At 43.1% G+C, this 19496-nt stretch overlaps 1 protein-coding gene across 4 annotated transcripts in view; it reads left to right on the forward strand.

Annotated features, from left to right (window-relative positions):
• Window positions 1–15307: 15307 nt before the first annotated feature.
• The window catches only part of UGT8 (UDP glycosyltransferase 8), a 34290-nt gene continuing 30101 nt past the window's right edge, over window positions 15308–19496 (forward strand). The window contains exons 1-2 of one of the 4 annotated variants that reach the window (XM_027658899.1): window positions 15330–15659; window positions 16338–16455. Coding sequence is in view for 1 of the 4 variants with exons in the window: in XM_027658898.1 (XP_027514699.1) it covers window positions 16221–16455 (235 nt within the window). In the remaining 3 variants the exon portion in view is untranslated. Of the gene's footprint in view, window positions 15660–15940; window positions 15985–16139; window positions 16456–19496 lie in introns of those variants that run through there. The other 3 variants (XM_027658900.1, XM_027658901.1, XM_027658898.1) reach the window with 3 other exon arrangements.

A 19496-nucleotide genomic window follows, 5' to 3' on the forward strand; every position in this document is an offset into this window, starting at 1 on the left:
ACCAGAGACATAAATATGGAGCTACAACTTATCTGGAGAACTACATAAATCCATAAATCCATTTTAGTGCTCTGTTCCCAAAAATCACTGCAAGGAGGCAAGCTCATTCCCTAAAATCTTATCATGCCCCGAATCCTTAGGTTGAACCTCATAAAATTTCTAAAATCAACTTTTGTGTTCTCTGTAACAATTGCCGTGCACTTGTGAGGCACCACCTCAGACACCTAATCGGCTGTTCAGAGCAAGATACCAGGAGCTGTGCTAGTTAAAGACTTTCACAATAATTCAGATAAATCATCACAGCAACACAACTAAGAGAGGCAAGGCTGGTAGGGACAGGTAGTCAGGCTATTATGCAAGCCTTTGGGCAGGCAATCACACGAGGCTCAGTAAAGTGTCACCCCTGAACTCATACAGACTGTAAAATACCAGAATAAGATGACTGAGCACAAAAATCTCTTGCCTAATGTGAAGCTTTATAATGGGGCCACACAGGAGTTCTGCCCTGTCTGTTAAGGGGAACATCATCATTACAGCACATTTACAGACTCCTACATGTAGATGTGCTGCAAGATGGAAAGTGAAACAGTTTGCATGCAATGATACATGTGCAAGATCTCGTCTATATGATGAGGCTTTCAGGTACAGAAGCTCAAACTGCTTCAGGAGCTTACAATTGAGAAAATCATACTTTTGTTCCCATATAATTTCTTTCAACATAAATCCTGCTTTCTTGTTTGGCAGGTACATGTTTTCAGTGCATTATACAGCAGACAATGTCAAGGTATTTCTGGAGGTTCATCAATTTTTGAATGGACATGTATAGATACATTGTTTAACTACTCTTTGAAATATCATTAATGCTCCTTTTATGTCAGTCTAAACAAAACCACCACTAAACACACATTTGGGAAGACCTCTGACAGTAATCTTGCTGTTCTAAGAGCCATCAGCACACACAGTCAGATCTGTGGACAGTTAGCATTTGTTAGTCTGGTTGCATTATAGCGGACTGGGACTCATGGGAATGAGTCACATCCTTCCCTTCTAAAGGAAGAAGAGCAGCATTATGGAAAATAAAGAAAATCCCACTTAATTTGACAGGTATTACACAAAACAATCCAAGAAAGAGCAAGCAAAAAGAAGGCACCAATGCCACTAGGATTGGGAAATCTGGTTATTCATTAACCACCACGCTATGACATGAGCCACAGTCAGGTATTGCAAACACCAGCACAGAGATGAAAATCAACTCAGACTACATAAGAAATTGCACAAAATTAATTGACTGATTTGCAAACATACAGAACCCAAGACAGCACCAGTGGTCACTCCACCTCCACCTTGTTGACCCACAAGGCCTTAAGTGAATTACCTGCTCTTATTTAGTCTTTAACCTGGTCAGAACCTGCAAGTCTATGAAATGTTAGCGAGAACAAGTGATTCTGCTTTACAAAAGCAGGGATTTTTTACCCCTCTGGTGTTTGGTTGGTTGGCCAGCCAATTTTGGGGGGTATTGTTTGGGTTGGGTTTATTGGTTGTATGGGATTTTTGTTTGTGTTTCTAATGTTTGTTTTTATTTGTTGTTTGGGGTTTTTGGTGGAGGGTTTTTGTGTGTGTGGTGTACACAGAGCAGAACATCAGTACAATGCCAGGACAGCTCCTTGATTTTCAGGGCTAACCTGCATTGCTGCAGGCCCCAAATGTTCTCACACTTGACCAGGTAAATATAACCTGTCTACAAGAGGAGGTTCAGAGCATTAACTGTCACTCCTGGTCTCATATAGCTGGTACATACAGTAACATGCTATCTTAGCTTCCAACCTTTATCAATAATTCACTGGAACAGACGTTCATTCATTTCAAAGTCTTCTATGGTAATGTATGAACATTTTAGTTTTGAAACCTAGACTGAAAGGGAATTTACCTGACTGTCAGAGGGCAAAGAGCACAGATTTTCTTTCACCCTTATGCCTACAGTGTGGGACCAGAGGGTTTACAATTTTTACCCATGGTAAGAAGCCTTGAAGGTCTAAATCCAAGAGTCATTATATTCATATACACTCCTTATTAAAATGCCCTGTTAGACTAAAGAGTTCATCAATATGTCAGAGTTAGGGAAACTTGCCTTTCCTGCCCTTTGAATGTTTGGTGATCTAGCAAAACATGCAATATAATTTCAAAATGGAGCCAGTTATTATACAAGATTTGTTTGGAGCCCCAGTAACACTGAGCATACTGAGTTATATGAGGCACACAGCCAGTCACCAGGCACGAGATAGAGGAGTGCTACTAACTGCAAACATTTCCAGCTAAGTAGAAGCAGGAGACTGTCCAAGTTCTCATCCCTGCCACTCAAGAAACAAAAGGCTTTCTTACTGTTTGCTCAGCTCCACATAAACACTTTGACCAACATAAATTAGAACCCATATTATACATCCCAAGTCACAGGTAACAAGTTCAATTTCATTTTTATATGCAACTCCAAAACATCTCAGCAGCTCTTGTCTGCAACTCACAACACAATCACCACATTAATCATCACTCTTGCAGAGTGTTTCACAGATGCCTTCAGGTTTGTGTGATAATTCACACCTAATCATCATTTGGAATCAAGTTTGAGAATTATTTCTAAATCAACACTTACAGTGCACCAGCCGTTGCAAAAGAATTTTAGTCATTATCAATATTGTGTCCTTACCTAAGAGATAGTTTCACTACCTGCTTTGACCTTAACCTTACTGATTCACCTTTTGCCTCTGTCATGTCTGCTCTGGCAAGAAAGGAGGGATCCTCTCCGAGAGCTAAACCAAGAATTAAGATCTGGTGATAGCTCCTAGTTTCGTGCTGTGAGGATACACCCTCTTAAGACTTTAAACTGCATGGCAATAGAAACAACACCAGCAGGGCAGTTTGTTTGGTCTGGAAAAAAATCTCAAATGTTGTTTTAAGACAAGTCACTGCACTCTCCTCAAGCAGCAGGCAGTACCTCCAGCTGTCTGTCACACTTGTTCACCCCTGTGCCTGAGAGACACATGCCAGCCCAGTTCTGTGGCACAACTCCGTGAAGTCTTCATGCTAACAATCTCTGCATTAACACAGAAGTGACTCTGCAATCAACAGCTCTGATATCTAAGCATAAAACTGAGAAGTGCTTTGGCTCCCTAAATTTTAAATGTAGTGTGTGCAGCACAATACTAAGAACACAGCAACTTCTTTTCTTTCACTTTTGATTCTTGATTTTACCAGAAACCTGGTATCAGTTGGTTCAAAACTGAACGCAGGTTAGGCTGAAAATATTTCCAGAATCAACAACATTAAAGCTACTATATTAATCTTGGTAGTTATGTGTCATTTCTATGGGTCAAAAAAAGACTAGATTTCAAACTTCTGCCTATTTAAAACTGTTCAAGCTCATTTTCTCTCCAAATACTAAAAAAAAAAAAAATCCAATGATACCATGGTATAGGACAGGCCCATAATGATTTATCTGTTAAGATGTTGCACTTACATACGTGCATACTCACTGGTCACCAATAAACATCTTTTCCTTGATAGTTTTAAGGAAATTGGAAGACACCTCTGGTGCTCTATAATATGGTGATGAAGAGGGAAGGTAGTGCTATTCTGGGAGGGAGATATTTTCAAAGACCATTAGTCAGAGGGAGTATTTGATGCAGGCAAGACAGCAAGGTGTGACACCATCTGTTCATCACTGTGGTTATCAGTGATAATGGAATTTAGTTGTTCATAACCACTTCGGTTTTGTTAAAAGAACACTAATTTTTGTCTTTAAGGAGTCAAAATACAATAATGCTCATTTCACCGTGTTGGATGTATTTATGTTTTGTTCAGTGACCAGAACAGATCAGTTACTGGCCAATGTCCATCCTGTTCAATCCAGGCTGTCATATGGATACATTAAAGCAGCTACTGCCAACCTTGTCACCAACATGTGCAAGTCACTTCACAAATTCCTTGGTGGTTGTCCTGAATTCTCAATGGATGCTCCACAATTAGCTTCCAAGTCTCAACTAGGCTGGAGAGGAATCTGCTAAAAATAAGGCTCAAGAGCATTTTTGCAAAAGAGAAGCAGGAGACATTTACCACGGAAAGCAGCACCGAAGCAGGAACAGAACCTGTTCCTACATTTCTTGGTGAGCTTTTACCACTAGATGGTGCTTTCCAAGAGAGTCAAACAGTAAGAGTCAGAACAACAGGCAAGGTCAACATGCCAGAATGGAGAAAAAAAACACAAAATCACAACAAAACTAACTAGCAACATGCTCTTACATTATTGAACTTGCAATCTGGGCCACGTTGGGTTCTCTGACAGAGAAAGGAAGCCCTAACACACCCTGGCATCACAACAGGGACATGACAAACAGTGACGTATTAGCAAGTATTCCCAGCTCTTAATTGCTTCCAGCAAACGATACTGGGGCATGGAGAGAAGAAAATAGACTGGAGCAGCCTCTGGGCAAGCAGATGTCATTTTGAGAACACAGATGAGTTACATTGCAAGCGACCTACAGGCATCTCAGTTACCACCTGGCATAGTCCCTCCAAGTATAACACTGGATCACTGGGCTCAGTGGGCTGGGAAAAAAAGAAAAAGTTGCTGTTTGTCCTTGTGAAGAGGCATCAACTTAGAGAGCTTCGCTGGTTATTTCCATCATTTAGAAGCTCGTTAAACAAGCACTATGAAAAGCTTGGCAACTGCCCTTTGAATGTTGCAGGATGTTTTAAGACTGGTGGAAGACTGCTGTACAGACAAAACTCATGGGGTTGGAAGCTTTAAGATGAGTTGTTTTGCCTCATGCTCTAATCAGGTAATGAATAGAACATGGCACAGAACAAATATATACATTTTAATGTCAGTCTTTGCACTGTTTTATTGTTTGTTTAAGCCTGCCCAACTGAGACTCCTTGCACTATACGCCCCTGGTTGCATTCCACTGGAAACAAAGGCATATTTCAGGGAAGTACCTCTCACAAAGAGGTATTGATGAACCAGAAATCAGAGTCTGGACAAATGACCATTTTTCTATAAACACAGCTCTATTGTTTCAGCTTTTCTTCTTGCAGGGAATAAATATTTCATTATTCAAAGCAGCGGCTGAAAAGCAAACGACTCCTCCTCCTTCTACCAATAATCTTTCCCTCTCCACTCTAGAAAAACCCAACTCCATGGTTTCCACAGTCCCCATCTTGCAATATTTCTATTCATTTTCTCCACTCTTGTCCACAAATACATGACTGTGGAGTTAAAAAGGGAAAGCCTCAGCCTATTGAGATGCACACAGTGATTTCTGTAGTCACTTGCCCACCACGTAGGAATTCTAGTTTGCTCTTTGCATGTGCATCATCTACACCTAACACTTATCCCACTACTACCAGTGCCTTGGTTTTCACTAATCCTGTCCCTGTTTTTACTCTGTCCCTCAAGCTGCCTCCTCTGCAATGAGTTCTTTCCCAAGGAAGTGTTCTCAGCCATTTCACTGACATGAAATCAAAGGGAAGAACCAATTCTGTCTTCCCCCTACCCTTTGCAGATTTCAAGATCTGATCCAAGTCAGGAACATGAAGTTCAATTCAGCCTCCAAACTTCTGGGAATCACCTTCTGTTCCACACGAACCCCACTGCACTGAGATTTACACAACAGGCCCAGAGTTGAGTACATGTGAAGGGATATTTGCAGGCTCTCACCTAAAATCCACTCTCCAGCCAAGATGGAAAGAGTACAGGTGAATATCTTCCCTGATGTCCTTACCTAAAGAAAAAGCTGAGGGGAGATCTCATTGGTCTCTCCAGCTATCCAGTGGGATTGTATCAAGGAAGAGCAAAGCTCTTTTGGAAAGTGTACAGTGATAGCATGAAAGGCATTGGACACAAAGGCCAAGACTGGAAGAGCTGACTACATACTTGAACAAAACCACTGCTGTGAGGGTTGTCAAACTGGCTGTGGAATCCACAGCCTCAGACACGTTCCAGACTCAAGCCATCAGGCACCCAAGACTAATACAGGTGGTTCTGGGATTAGACCTCCAGACAGATCTTCCAACCTAAACTATATTTCAAGATTCCCATGCTCAAGGATCTCTTACTGGCTGGAGCTACTCCAGATACACAATCTCCAGAACCGTGTTCCCAAACTTCTACAGGGGCAACGTTAAGCAGCAGACCCCTCTTCTGCAGAAGGATGACTCATTAAGGCTCCCTAACATCCCAATCTAGATATGACAGTTCTGTAATGGTTTTGCTACAGTTCTCCATTCACAGCACAGAAAATCAAAAATCTCAGTTAATAATCAGTTACTAAGTCTCGGTTCATAATCATACATAGAAAAAAAGTCCAGAAGAGGACCAACCACAATTCTCAGCACAGAAAAATGAAATATTACATTAAACTTGCAACTGACCATGCTTTGTTATTTGCTACCAACCGCAGAACCAACCTCCCAAAACTGCTGGTAAAACTACTTTGTAGAAGGAGAAATTAATCATTACATAACAGATTTTTCTTTCCTAAACATGCATTTCTGATTGGCTGGAGTTCAGTCATTACTCCTGCAGTAACAGGAAAATGGGACAAATCTAAGTGTAACAGGTCACTGCTCCAAACATCTTGATGCTTTTGCATATATTTAACACAGTCTGGGTATGAAACTACGACAAACTGATTTCCCTAAGCAAGGTATTTAATATATTATTCAAGGTTCCTGAGAGGGCTTTAATATAAATGTACTCAGTGAAAGACACTTAATACCTCCTGTTCCATCACTGAAGGTTTGGTGAAGGACAAGGTCCTGAGGAAGATCATTCACTGAGGAGGCAAACCCAGGAAATGCATCATTATATGATAACATCAACACAGGACTGCAGAGACAGAAGATTTCTGTGCTGACAAACAGTGTCTGCTCTCTCCTGCATCACAAGTTAGGGCCAACATATCTGCCTGCAATTATGCTATTCCTATCCAATTTTGGTTTTCCTAGGAGATCATAAGCACAGATGGGATTACACAGATATCCACAGATACAAGCTAATTAGTTCCATAGCCAGCCGACTCCATTTGAGAATGTGTTAACCCAAAAACAAGGCAAGGAAAATAAACAGAAGATTAATACAAGGCAAACTTCCCCTCCAGGAGAAGAAAGGAAGAAAAGAGTCTTGGAAAGTAAATGCAGACAAAATGCTTATTTGAAAAGGAGAGAGAGCACTTGGTGATATTAAAAATGTGTTATTTTCTGCAATTGTTTAAAACCAGTTTCCTCGAGTTCGTTTGTATAGAATATCAGCATCGTGATTCATACATTGTACCTGTTTAAAAATATTTTCCTTTATCTATTTAATACTCAATTTTAATGCAGTCCTGTCATCGTGCTGTTAAAAATTACTTCACTCACTGAACAATTCTGATATAAGTTCAAGGGTTAGTACACGGGAAATTCATTAAAAACTCAGACTAATACACATATGATTACTCATTTGAGACTTTTGACTTGAAAGAAGCATGAATGCCACCAGGGACATGGAACACCAACAGGTTTCTAACATGTACCCCTAAGTTAGGTATATAATTAAAAACTTCAAGTATCTTTATGGTTTGTTAGAGCTCTGATTTGTTAAGGCTACTCCTTTCTCTAGTTTTGAGAGAACTGGAAATGGATTCTTGCTTTTCTTAAAAGTTTCTTTCCCATCCTTCTCTTGATATTTAGCTCTTGTTCTAAATAAAAGGGAAGATGGCTACACTGAAAACTAAGAAGAGCAGCTGGGAGAGAAAATGCCTTTTGATTTGTTCTTTCAAAGCCCATCACCTGCTCTAAATGATTCTCTCTATACATTCAGGCCTCCAGGCTTTCTGTTGCCTTAAGCCCAGGGACAGCATGAAATAGTTAAAAGAAGAAGAGGGAAAAAACTTGGCATTTTAGGAAATGGTCTCAGATACACTCCAAAAAACAGATAAATCAGTATAGAACTAGTATTTGAGTAATTACATGCTGTATTTGTAAGAAGGGACAACGTAAAATTACACAGCAGGTGTCCCAAAAGGGGTAGCTATAAAAGTAAGACCAGCCTCAGTTGCAAAAGGTTGTGGTCTCTTAAACAGATTTTGATGGTGCATTTCTTAGATCTGAGTGGAAGAAGTGACACCTACTGTGAAAAAAAAATAATTTCTGCAGCATTTAAAAGAGAGCTTGATATACAGTTTTTATTATCAGGGCTGCTTGCAATCAAGGAAGAAGGGAAAATAGTTCATAAGATGTACAGGAATGGACAAAGATGAAATAGGGATAAGGAAATTCTGTGAATATGCCTATTAGAACAAAACAGAACTGCTTCCTGAAAATACTGCTTCTCTAACTGAAGCACAGACCTCTCCCCTGGGATTTAAAGCAGTGGATGGCAGTAATTTCAGCATGACATTCTAAGAGCATATCAACGCTTGCAAAATGCAGACAGACATGCAAGTGAGGAACTCATTTGGAAAATGTGGCATGAGGATGTGGTGGTGGCTACCCAGACATTGGGAAACAACTTCTTGGCCTGGGGTAGGTACACACAGTGATTTGGGCACACTTCCCATCACACCCAGCACAGGAGCTATAACGAGATGAACCAGCATTGCTGCTGAAGGCCCACAGCTGCTGCAGTAAGTTCAGTACTGGAAGTTACTGACTTCTCAAAGCACTGCAGAGTTGTTGAGATCAGCTCATGGCACTTGAAACACCACGTTCCCTCCATGCTCTGTGGACTCACATCAGTGGCCACACTTTATTCCCTCGGCAGTTTTGATCAGTCATGCTGGTGGGTTATTTTGTTTCACATCAGTCGCTGGAAATCACTGTCCCCTACTCTTCCCAGCTTTGTATAGAAATAAATTGATATTGAATAGACACCTGGCACTGGAGCTTGTACTCAGGATCTTTGCCTGTACCCCTGGCAAGCATCCCAAAATCAAGGCTGGAGAGCCCTGTTCTGTTTTTTAATCTCTTGCTTCTTATAAATCTATAGTCACAAATTCAGGGTTGAAAGGGATCTCCTAGGTTGGGACTATTATCCTACCACTGAAGGAACTCAGTCCTACCATGTCTTTCACAGACTTACCAAGCTCATATTAAAGTCAGGGTACTTCCATAACATGGAAGAAGATAAAACAGGTTACAGTCAGTAGCTTACAATCACAGCCCAGCAGTACCTGAGGAGACAGGAGACATCTTCAGACATCTAAATGAAGGGTGTCAGTTCTCTGCAGACTCTACTGTTTAGCACGTTTTGAGACCACGACTTAGTGTTGTCTTTAACTACAAAGACTTCAAAACACTGAGCTCAATATGACCTACTCAAGTTATCTTACCTCTGAGAAGAGGAGGAAAAAAGAGAAGTAGCCACCTGAACAAGACTCCAGGGAAAGATCCCCAACTATTTGTTTTATCAAGCTTTTGCCACTCTACATGCAAGGCTATGAATCCTGTTACAAACCACTTCTAAAACAGAGAATTGAACGCACACACCCCGTATCACACCCTTGTCACTTGTGCCAGTATCCAGTGGCCACCTAGATGTCAGTTCAATTCACTATTTCCTTGAAGCCCTGTTGAGGTGCTCTGTTGCTCACTCCTGCCTCTCGGCTGAGGTAAGGAGAACAAACAAGATGAACAGTGTTTCTCACATTTGGTGGTTTTTTTTAGTAGGTGTGGTAAGACCTCTGTTATTAATGAGAAATGTTGCAAGAACCAAGTACAATAAAATACTGCTAGAGCAACACATTTGTTTGTTGCCCTTTCTTCCCCTTCAAACAGAAACATATTTTATTGGAGTATCCAAGCACTATTAATTGTCTTGTTTATGGTCATACACAAGTAACTTTACAGGGGAAAAATACACCAACCACAGCTGACCATCGTGCATGAATTAAGTTATAACCATAACTACAAACCTCAGCAGCACTTCCTGAAGTCACTTACAGGTGTAAAAACAAAGCACAATCAGGAATCCTGTTGGATGGGTTCACTCCCTCTGCAGCCACACTTTGAACTCAGTACTTGTTACAATATGGAGATAGTGTCAGTGGGTTCTTAAAAAACCACTTGCAAGGGCCAGGTATGGAATTAGTACTAACTTCAAGCTCTGGTATTTCATGGATTTTTTTTCCTTCTAAAAAGGAGACTTTATTGTAGTACCACTTTGTAATTGCTTCTTCCTGACTAACAAACTAACTACAACAAGCTCTATCAGGTAACAGACTTGAAATATCTTTTGATACGTAAACTGAAAAAAAAAAGACTACCACTAATATCTATTATGTGGTTTTCCTTAAGCTTAAAGACATGAAATTACAGCTCTTCTCTTTGAGGAGGGACAAGGACGGCTACACAGGGCACTATTTGCATGAGATATAACAACCTGCAAGGTAACAAATTACACTTACAAACGTTTTTAACCACAACTAAACGCACCATGTTTTAACCAGATTAAATCCACGCAGATAGTTTTTGAGCTTGTACCAATCTGGCATTTGAACCTCCCTGTCAATGACACCAATGGCTTCTCAGTTGTCAGCTCCCGAAGAGTTAAGAACAACATCTTAACTGAAAAGTCAAGTTTCTGGATAGAAACAGTAGTCTAAATAAAACCTCATAAATGACTTTTCATATGCAGGGGGTTTTCTTAAAGACTTAATGACTTTTTCTTAAATTGAATGGAAAAACATCAATTTCTGTGATAATGTGAACACAAACATCCATCTTGCTATTGTTACATTTCTTTTCAAATGTATAACGAGGAAGATGTTACCCCACAATTCTAAGAGCAACTAAAGATGCAGTGTCAGAAGAGCAATATTAGAACACAGCAATGCTACAGAGAGTTGCACAGGTTTTGAATTGACTTCAGTGAATCACAGTTAAGCACAAAAAAAAAAAAAACAACAAAGGAACAAAGAGTCACCAGAATAGGTAACATAAACAAAACTCGACTCAATCAACAAAAACCTACACCACACCTTATTGCCTGTTTGTATTTCAGCCTAACATCGATACCACCCAAAGATTTACAAATACTCTGAAGAGACAGTTGAGTCTTCCAGACCCAAGTTTCACAGAAACAAATTAATCTCCACGTGGTAACAAGAAAAAACAGAAAAAAAGTATCGTAATTTTCCAATTACACCCTAATATACAGAGTTCTGCTTAAACCAGTACAAAAAATAAGAAGAAAGCTTAATTAATATGCTACTCTACTGTCTATTTTAAGAGCTCCCAGTACAACATAAACCACATGGGTGACCAAAGTCCTTCTAAGCCACTATTCAGTTTCTAACACCAGGAAAAAATAAAAAACCTTTCAGAGATAGCACAATCACTTGGCATAATCAAAACCTTTATTACTTACCCAGAATACTCAGGTACTGTACTTGCACACTCCCAGAGTCAAACTCAGCCCTTGGAGCAGGTTCACAAAGCTACTGGCCACAAAACTCCTCACTGCCTCCTTACCCTGCTCACACAGCCTGCTTTTAAACTTCCTGGGGTAATCAAGGAAATCAAGGTCAGCTGCTTTTCATGAAGAGCTTTCTTTCATCTCTTTCACCTGTTTTGATACTTGCTGCAGTTACTGTCACCTGTTCTTGGATTACAACGAATAGCAGCTGTGCAGTTGCCATCTCTACCCACTTCGTGGTTTCACAGACTTTGACCAAATCCTCCCTCAGCTTTTCCCTTTCCACACAGAAGAGTTCCAGCTTCTTTAGACTCTCCATCCCCCTAAATACTCTTAAGTGTTCTTCCCTGTACCTCCTCCAACCACATAATGTGAAGTGGGATTAATGGTTTTAACACTTTTGTACATGAAAGTGTTCTGACCCCGTGGTCAACAAACCCCCTCAGAAAGATCCAGTACTGCCAGACAAGGAATAATAAAGAGATGAGATCTCACTTGAATTTGTTCAGAAATGATTCCTTCTTTCTTTGTTACAATTTTTGCTCAAGGTAACAGCACACTGTGTTTTGTGATCACGCAGGCTGCACTGAGAGAACAACTGAAGGTGCATCACAGGTTTCTCAACCGGGAGAAAAAGTGATCGAGGCACTTGACATTCTGCCGCTGCCCAAATACACAGCAGTTAACTGCAAATTAACATTTCACACCTAAATGATCCTCAAAATACAGGGTGATCACACAGGACTTATCTTCTCTTGGGCACCACCACTTACAGGTGTAATATACAGTTCTGGGAGTCACCTAACACAGGCAGAATTAACATCACTTCTGTGTTAGTGTCTGTTATGTGAGATAATAATGCCAGCAATCACCTGCAGCAAAGGCAGGCTCTTCTGGACATCTTTCTTGTTTTTATGGGGATCTGCGAACAAGTTCCCAAGATGTGGCAAGCAGATCTAGAAGAGCTGGTTGTCTGGTAACACTGCAGTTAAATTAGGTAATATACATTTCAGATGATTAGTTCCATCTGGCATATCGGAAAGGCAAAAGAACTCCAAACCACAGTTAAATAAATAAGTTTGGCCGATCACATACCACTGAACAAGCAAAGTCATCTAACACTGTCTCAGATGAGCTACAAGGAGGTTTGTACTTCTACTTTGCTCTGTAAAAACTCTTGAGGTATGTGCACGTATAGCCAAAACAATCAAGGCAGGGGGGAAAACAACCCAAAGAACAGGGTGTGAATCATCACGATGCAGAAATCTACCGGAGAAATTACTTTCTCTTTTGCCAACAGACCTGTGCAAATCAGGAGGAAAGCACAAGGGACATAATCTTCAACTTAACTTGCATACATTGAACAGTTCAACCAACCAGCTTTGAAGAATCACAGATCTAGAATATTCCTTGATTCTTATGAGCATGATGAAAAGTCCACAAGGAAGAAAATGCAACAGGGAACAGTTGCCTTCGTCCAACGGAGTCAAGTTAGAACTTGATTCTTTTGGGTGAAGGCACACTACAACCTCAGAGAAACACTTCATGTCAAGCAGCATTTCCTTGTTCCTCAGCCAGTAAAAATAACTTTGAGACATCACTGTCCAACTTACAAACAAATTTTCATTAACTATTCCTCTCTTTAAAAATAATATGAAGGTGTCCTTTGGACAACAATAGAAAGTTCTTCAAAAACACTTTTAAAGTGTTTATTAGCTCTGCAAAACTTTAACTGAAATTAAGAATGGTTCAGATTCGTAGCATTTTGTGAATTTTTATCATTTTATTTGAATCCAATTTTCTTATCACGATTTCGAATTCCAAGATTCCAATTCCACTGACTTTCTGGGTTACATTCTGGAATTTACCAGAGAATAAAAAAAAAAATCCCTGTTTCAGGGTTGGGCTCTACAACTTATACACCTTAGAAATATAATAATAGCTTAGTTAATAACGAACACTTCACACTTACCTTGAAAGAAACACAAAATTGTTAAACACGAAATTTTTAGGCATATCTGGATCTTGAAATAGAAGCAAATTTGCAATAGCATGTACCCATAACAGGACAGTATCACGTTCTTGGAGTTGAAGTGTTTGCACAAGGAAAGATCACTACATGCTGTTACAGCAAATGTATGATGTTCTGAGGAAATCATTAACTCTGAACACAATAATTTGTGTCTGACCCATGCTTGCCTGCTGAATAAGATAGGACACTGGCAAGGCAGAACAATGATCAAATCAAGCAACTATGAAGTGCTGACAGGAAAGATAGAATGTGTGGGAAATAATACAAAAGCCTGTAGAAGTACCATTCTCTCCTGAGTTAGAATTAAATAGTACACAGCAAATTCAAAACACTACCACCACTGTGAGATGTTTTCGGTACCACACTCCATGAAGAAACCCTTAAACTGATTTTTTACCAAGGTCTGATAAGCAACTTAATAAAAATCCCCAGGTAATTGCACCAATTGCTGCTTTCACAGCAAGAGCCCCTTTATTAAAGCCGAGAGAGAGAAATAAAGAGAATATTGATAAACGTACAGGAGATCTCAGCATAGCTCAGGGAGCTCTGCACAAAACCTACACTTGGTTCAAATCCAGACTTATGCCCATTGTTACCCCAAGAATGGTTCTGCTGGGTTTGGATTTCCTACATCAGTTGTCACTGGAATAAGGAGGTCACTTAGATATGCAGAGAAGCTGAATTTATTCAATTGTTACCTATTGCCTTCCATTGGCATTACAGTTTGAAATGTATTTTGCCCAGAAGGAACTACAACCTTTGACACAACAGTGTGAATATGCTTGATTTTGAGACATTTAACTTCAGAACCTCATTTTGAGAGCTCAGTATTTACCTCAGAGCCAAAGGCCACTATTAGCTTGTAGGATTTCAGTGTCACCCACTAAAGCTTAACACGTGATTTAATGTTAACTAGACGTCAGTTGGGGCATATGGGACTTGAGAAGCTTTAATGATTTGTTTTATATGTGAGAAACGCAAGAGCTTTCAAAAGGCTCTATAATGAATATCAGGAGAAGTTCTATGTCCCAAATAAATTGGATTAATTTGAATGAAAGTGAAGTTTCATTTTCTTTTCCAAGCCATCTGGACTAGAATGGGGATCAATCTAAAGCTTATGTTCATTTCTCTTATCGTGCACGTCATTAACTTACCATTCCAGTTTCATTAACTTTCTTGTTTTGTCTGATGAAACTCAAACCTTCACTTTTATTAAAGGAGTAACTTGATCTGTCCAATCTGAAAGAGAGACTGACACTTCCTTAGAGTTCACTGTAAAAAGTTTCAATGAAACGGTGGGTCCATAAAACACTTTTGAACTTAAAGTGTAAAGCAAGCAGACGGAAAGTTTGGATTTTAGAGTGTGAGATGAGGGACAAACTTTATTGTTTCAGAGAACTTTATTGTCTGTCCGCTGTGAAAATACACTTTTATTATACTTTATTGTTACGTTGTTATTATTACAGAAGTGAATAGCAGGAAAAAAACCCACCCAAAAACCAAATCCACACCCACCCAAACCACACGCAGCGCAAAACCAATTGGAGAATTAGCGTCAGTATTTAAAGTCTGTCAGGTCAGGGCCTTAAAAGCTGCTTTCCCAGGACGACGGAGGATGGGGTAACTTCGTTGCTTAGCCGACGTTTAGTCAGTTGGACGGACCTGGTTTAGAGGCAGGTGCCTCTGCCTCCGGTGGGGGTTGGCACTGAAGAGGTTGGGGCTAAACCCCATGGGCGCTGGGGCTGATTGGCGGAGGCGGCCGCGGCCCCTCCCGCCAGAGGCGGGCACGGGGGACCTGCCCTGTTGCCGGGAGCTGCCCGCTGTCCCGGGAGCGGGGCAGTGCATGGGGCGGCAGGGCAGCCGAGCCTTTCCCCGGAGCCGGGGGCGGACGGCAGCGCCGGTGTATGCGGCGGCGCGGAGCGGGGGCAGCCCGGAGTGATGCGAAGTTGAGGGAGGACGGAGCGAGGGAGCCTCCTCTGCTCGCAGGGCAGCCCAGCCCCGCAGCAGGTGCAGCAGAGCCCGGGCGGAGGCACCGGCGGGCCCGGCGCTCCCGGCGCCGCAGCAGCGCCGCAGCCCGGGCCGGGCGGACCCGGCTGAAGGACGAGAGCCCCGAGCGGAGCTGCGGCCATCGGCTCCTCACCACAGGCAGCGACGCGGAGGAGCGGCCCTGAAGGGACAGCGGTGAGGGCGCTCGGCGGGACCGAGCGGGGCGAGGCGGTCCCGGCTCCGGCGGGGGGTCCGTGCCCGGGCGGGGCGGCGGAGAGGGAGGCTCTCGTTCCGCCTCGCCGCTTGCTGAGGGGGGGCTCTCGTTCCATCTTGGTCCTTGCTGTACCCCTCCCCCCCCCCCCCCCCCCCCCCCCCCCTTTTCCCGTTTCCCTCTTTCCCTGCCGTAACCCAAGGAGAAGCCTTGGGCGCCTTGCATCACCCCGCGGCGGAGGGGTGATGGTGGGGGCGGGAGGGCTGAGAGGTGGGAGCTGAGGGGAACAGTCATGGCTGGAGGTGGGGGGTAAGAGCCGGGGGGCTGAGGGGAACAGCCATGGTGTGTGTGGGGGGGTAAGAGCCGGGGGGCTGAGGGGAACAGCCATGGTGTGTGTGTTGGTGAAGAGCCGGGGGGCTGAGGGGAACAGCCATGGTGTGTGTGTGTGGGGGTAAGAGCCGGGGGGCTGAGGGGAACAGCCGTGTCAGGGGGCGGTAGGAACCCCCAGAGGGGCTGAGGGGAAGAGCCGCAGGGGAGCCGCGGCGATGCGGTGTCCCCGAGCGAGGGGACGGTGTGACCTGAGGAGGGACGGGCAGGGGGGGCGCGCCGCGCCACGTCCTGAGGGGCACCAGAAGGACACGTCCCTTCCCGCCCTTTTCCAGGGCGCTCGGGCAGGAAGAGAAGAGGGGCCCGGGGACGGCGGGCAGGGCACCTGTGTGGCACGGCAGTCGGGCGGTTGGCAGGCGGGCTCGGGCTTGGGCGTCCTCCGGCGCCGCAGCGGTGAGTGCGGGGAAGCCCGGCAGGTGCCGGCGCTGCGCCTTGAGGAAGTTTGGGTTCCGTGAGGGAAGAGGAGGAGGAGGAAGGCTGAGGGGGGGTCCCTCAGCGGCGGCTCCTCAGCCCTGAGGGAGCGGGGGGGGGGGGGGGGGCGGGGCGGGCGGGCCGGCCCGGGGGGGGGGGGGGGCGGGGCCCCCCCCCCCCCCCATCCTCCATGTTGCGTTGTCACCCTGGGGCCGCGGTGTGAGGGACATCGTCGAGCCGGGGTGACTCCCCGAGGGCCTGGGACGCAGTGCCCTCCCTGGATATTCCCGGAGTTTCCATCCCGGCCGCCTCCGAAGGAGCAGCGTTGCGTAATTGCTGCCGCGCCTCCCCGCTGGGCTCAAAAAAAAAAGGAGGAAAAAAAGGGCCAAGCGTGAACTTTTCGGGCCGCGCGTCAATAAAGTTGCGGTCTTTAAGCGGATATCGGGTGGCATCTTGTCCTTCGTGGCTTGTTTACGCGCTGGCTTCAGCACCGACTGTGGAACAATAGGGAATGGTTGGGAATTGCGCAGCCCGCTGTGCATGCTCATCAGAGTTCCCTGGGGATGAATAGGGAGTAATTCCTGTAGTAGACATCCTTGAAGGTCTCCTCCCCCGAAGCAAACACCTTGAAAACAGTATTTTGTTTTCTGGGTTTGTTTTTTTTTTTTTTTTAATGCTGCGACCAGGTGACTTAAGTTTTGCGAATAATTCACACGATATCACTTGTTTCCGCGTTTCTATCCCAGAAATTCTCAGCTATGTTTCCGAACTGAAGCCGCCTGCCTGCTTTTCCCAGCAATTATCGTACAAGGTCACTTATATATTTTAGCTGAGCTGGTTTTTAAAGCACCAACACAATGTAGTGTGCAATTAACCTTTGCTTCACGTTTCCTCGGTTTTGTTCTTGTGTTTCGGTCATCGATCCAGGCCGAACACTGGATACTACAGCAGCTTTTTTTTTTTTTTTTTTTTTATTTTTCCAAAAGACTAACCAGTTTGTTATGCTGGAGTCTTGCACTCTGAGACGGCTTTCATGCTATTGTGAAAATATTATTGTTGAAAAACAAGGAAATGAGGACTTGGCCTGAAATGCCTGTGTTGTGTTTTTGCCACTTGGTAAACTTCCTGTCAACGAAAGCTCTGCGGGAAGCCGTGAGAAAAGAAAATATGTACATTTTGTAGTGTCTGTTACAAATATTTTGCTTCTGAGGTGAGAAAAACGTCAGCGTTTTGTAAACGTCCCTTACATTTGATTCTCTTAGAGTGCTGGAAGCAGTTGGGTTGTTCTGAAGCAGGATTTGGATGGAGAAACCCGTGGGACTAACCCAGGCTGGAGGAGAGGACATCTGAAATGATCCCTGCATCCTTGCTCTGGTGATGTCACCTGAGCTCTGGGAGAGTCCTGTCCTTGCCCCTGTGAGTGGATCATAGGGAAGTGACTCGCAGAGGAAGTGGACACGAAGCAGTGGGTTGGTTTTCCACACTGGTGGCAACTTAAACTTGGTGAATGGCTACTAGCTGTTGTAGTTCACTGGTGGTCAGTCACTGCAGACAGGCAACTCTGTCATCACTGCAGGCTGATAACCTCAGATGTCTTAGTTGCTGTTTGCAGGAATCAAAGGCAGTCAGAACTGTCATGTGCCTGAAATTTTAATGCCACATTTATCATATCTAAAGCACTTTATAGTCCTGTTATCCATCCAGGTCAACCCTTTGCAATGATAACTCTGTAGTTCTTCCAGGTATTGGGTTGGTTAGTAAATAAGTGCCAGGGCTGCTGTGGATGCTAATGAAGAAAAAGTAAGAATGTGCCATAATTCTCTGTTGTGTATAATTTACATGGTTGGTTTCTAGCAGTGTGTTTTATTTCCAGGGATGGAAAACAAATTTTCCGTGTGGTGGGTGTGTTAATACCTGTGAAAACATCGTGTGAGGAGGTACCATAATCCATAAAATAGCACTGAACTTATAGCTTTGTGTATCTTTTTCCTGTACCTGTTGAGACTTGCACAGAGGATGTGTTTTGCTGGAATACTACTCCTACCACTTCAGGAATGTTCTGCAATTAATTAGAGTTACAGATGTAACAACAGTGCCTATCCTAACTTGATTATTTTCTAATTGACTTTCTTGAGTACAAACCACATTATTTCTGACTTGAACTGCCAGGTTCAAGTCTTATTGCCTGCCCCTACTTTCCTTGGTGTTTTCCACTTTTGGGTGTTTAAAGTGCTTTTTTTCCCCCACATCACTGTTTTAACCAGGTTGCTTCCCTTAGAATAGAATAATTCATCTTGGTTTGTTCCACCTGGGTTGAGCCCCTTGCCATTTAATTATAAGAAAAATCCCACTGCAGTATGAAAAGCCACTGAGGTCTTTTTTGGTAAGATCAAATTCATGAGATGCTTAGTAACTGAAATACCTTTTCTCTCCAGATCAGGACTTTGAACAGAAATGTTTTTATTTCTGTTTCATTATTCCAGAGAGGTATTTCAGGAGAGAACAGGACTGTGTTTGAGAAAGGCTGATACTTTAGAAGGATTTGAAATCATTCTCCTCCTTTTGTTGATATTTCTAGTGTTCAGAAAAACAATCTTTTGTTGTCGTTTTAGAAAGTATCTTTGGGCTCAGAACTGACGTTCTGATACAGCTCCAAGGGTTTGTGAATAGGCATTGTAGAGAGCTCTTCTCCCTGTTTTCCAGGAAGTAAAATACACTGGGACCATTTAATATTCTGTCCTTCCCCTGGGACAACTATGCTTGGAGGGTATTTCTGAGACTTTTGCCATAAGGTTTCTTGAACCCTTTGACCAAACATTTCTGATGTTTTCTGACACTTAGATGTCTGTATTTTAAAATGCTCAGGGTGTGGGGCCCTGTTACTCCTTGTGAGAAGGAAGTGTTTCAATTGTTTGTGGCCAGAACTGTGGTTACGAGCTGGTTTGTTGGGACCATTTCTCTTAAGCAGCACACTTGTCATGCACATAACTTTTATTTGTATAGGGAAACAAGCACAGCTTTCT

This window comes from Corapipo altera, unplaced genomic scaffold (assembly GCF_003945725.1).
Source record: "Corapipo altera isolate COAL_440 unplaced genomic scaffold, ASM394572v1 255, whole genome shotgun sequence".
In the NCBI taxonomy this organism is placed as follows: domain Eukaryota; kingdom Metazoa; phylum Chordata; class Aves; order Passeriformes; family Pipridae; genus Corapipo; species Corapipo altera.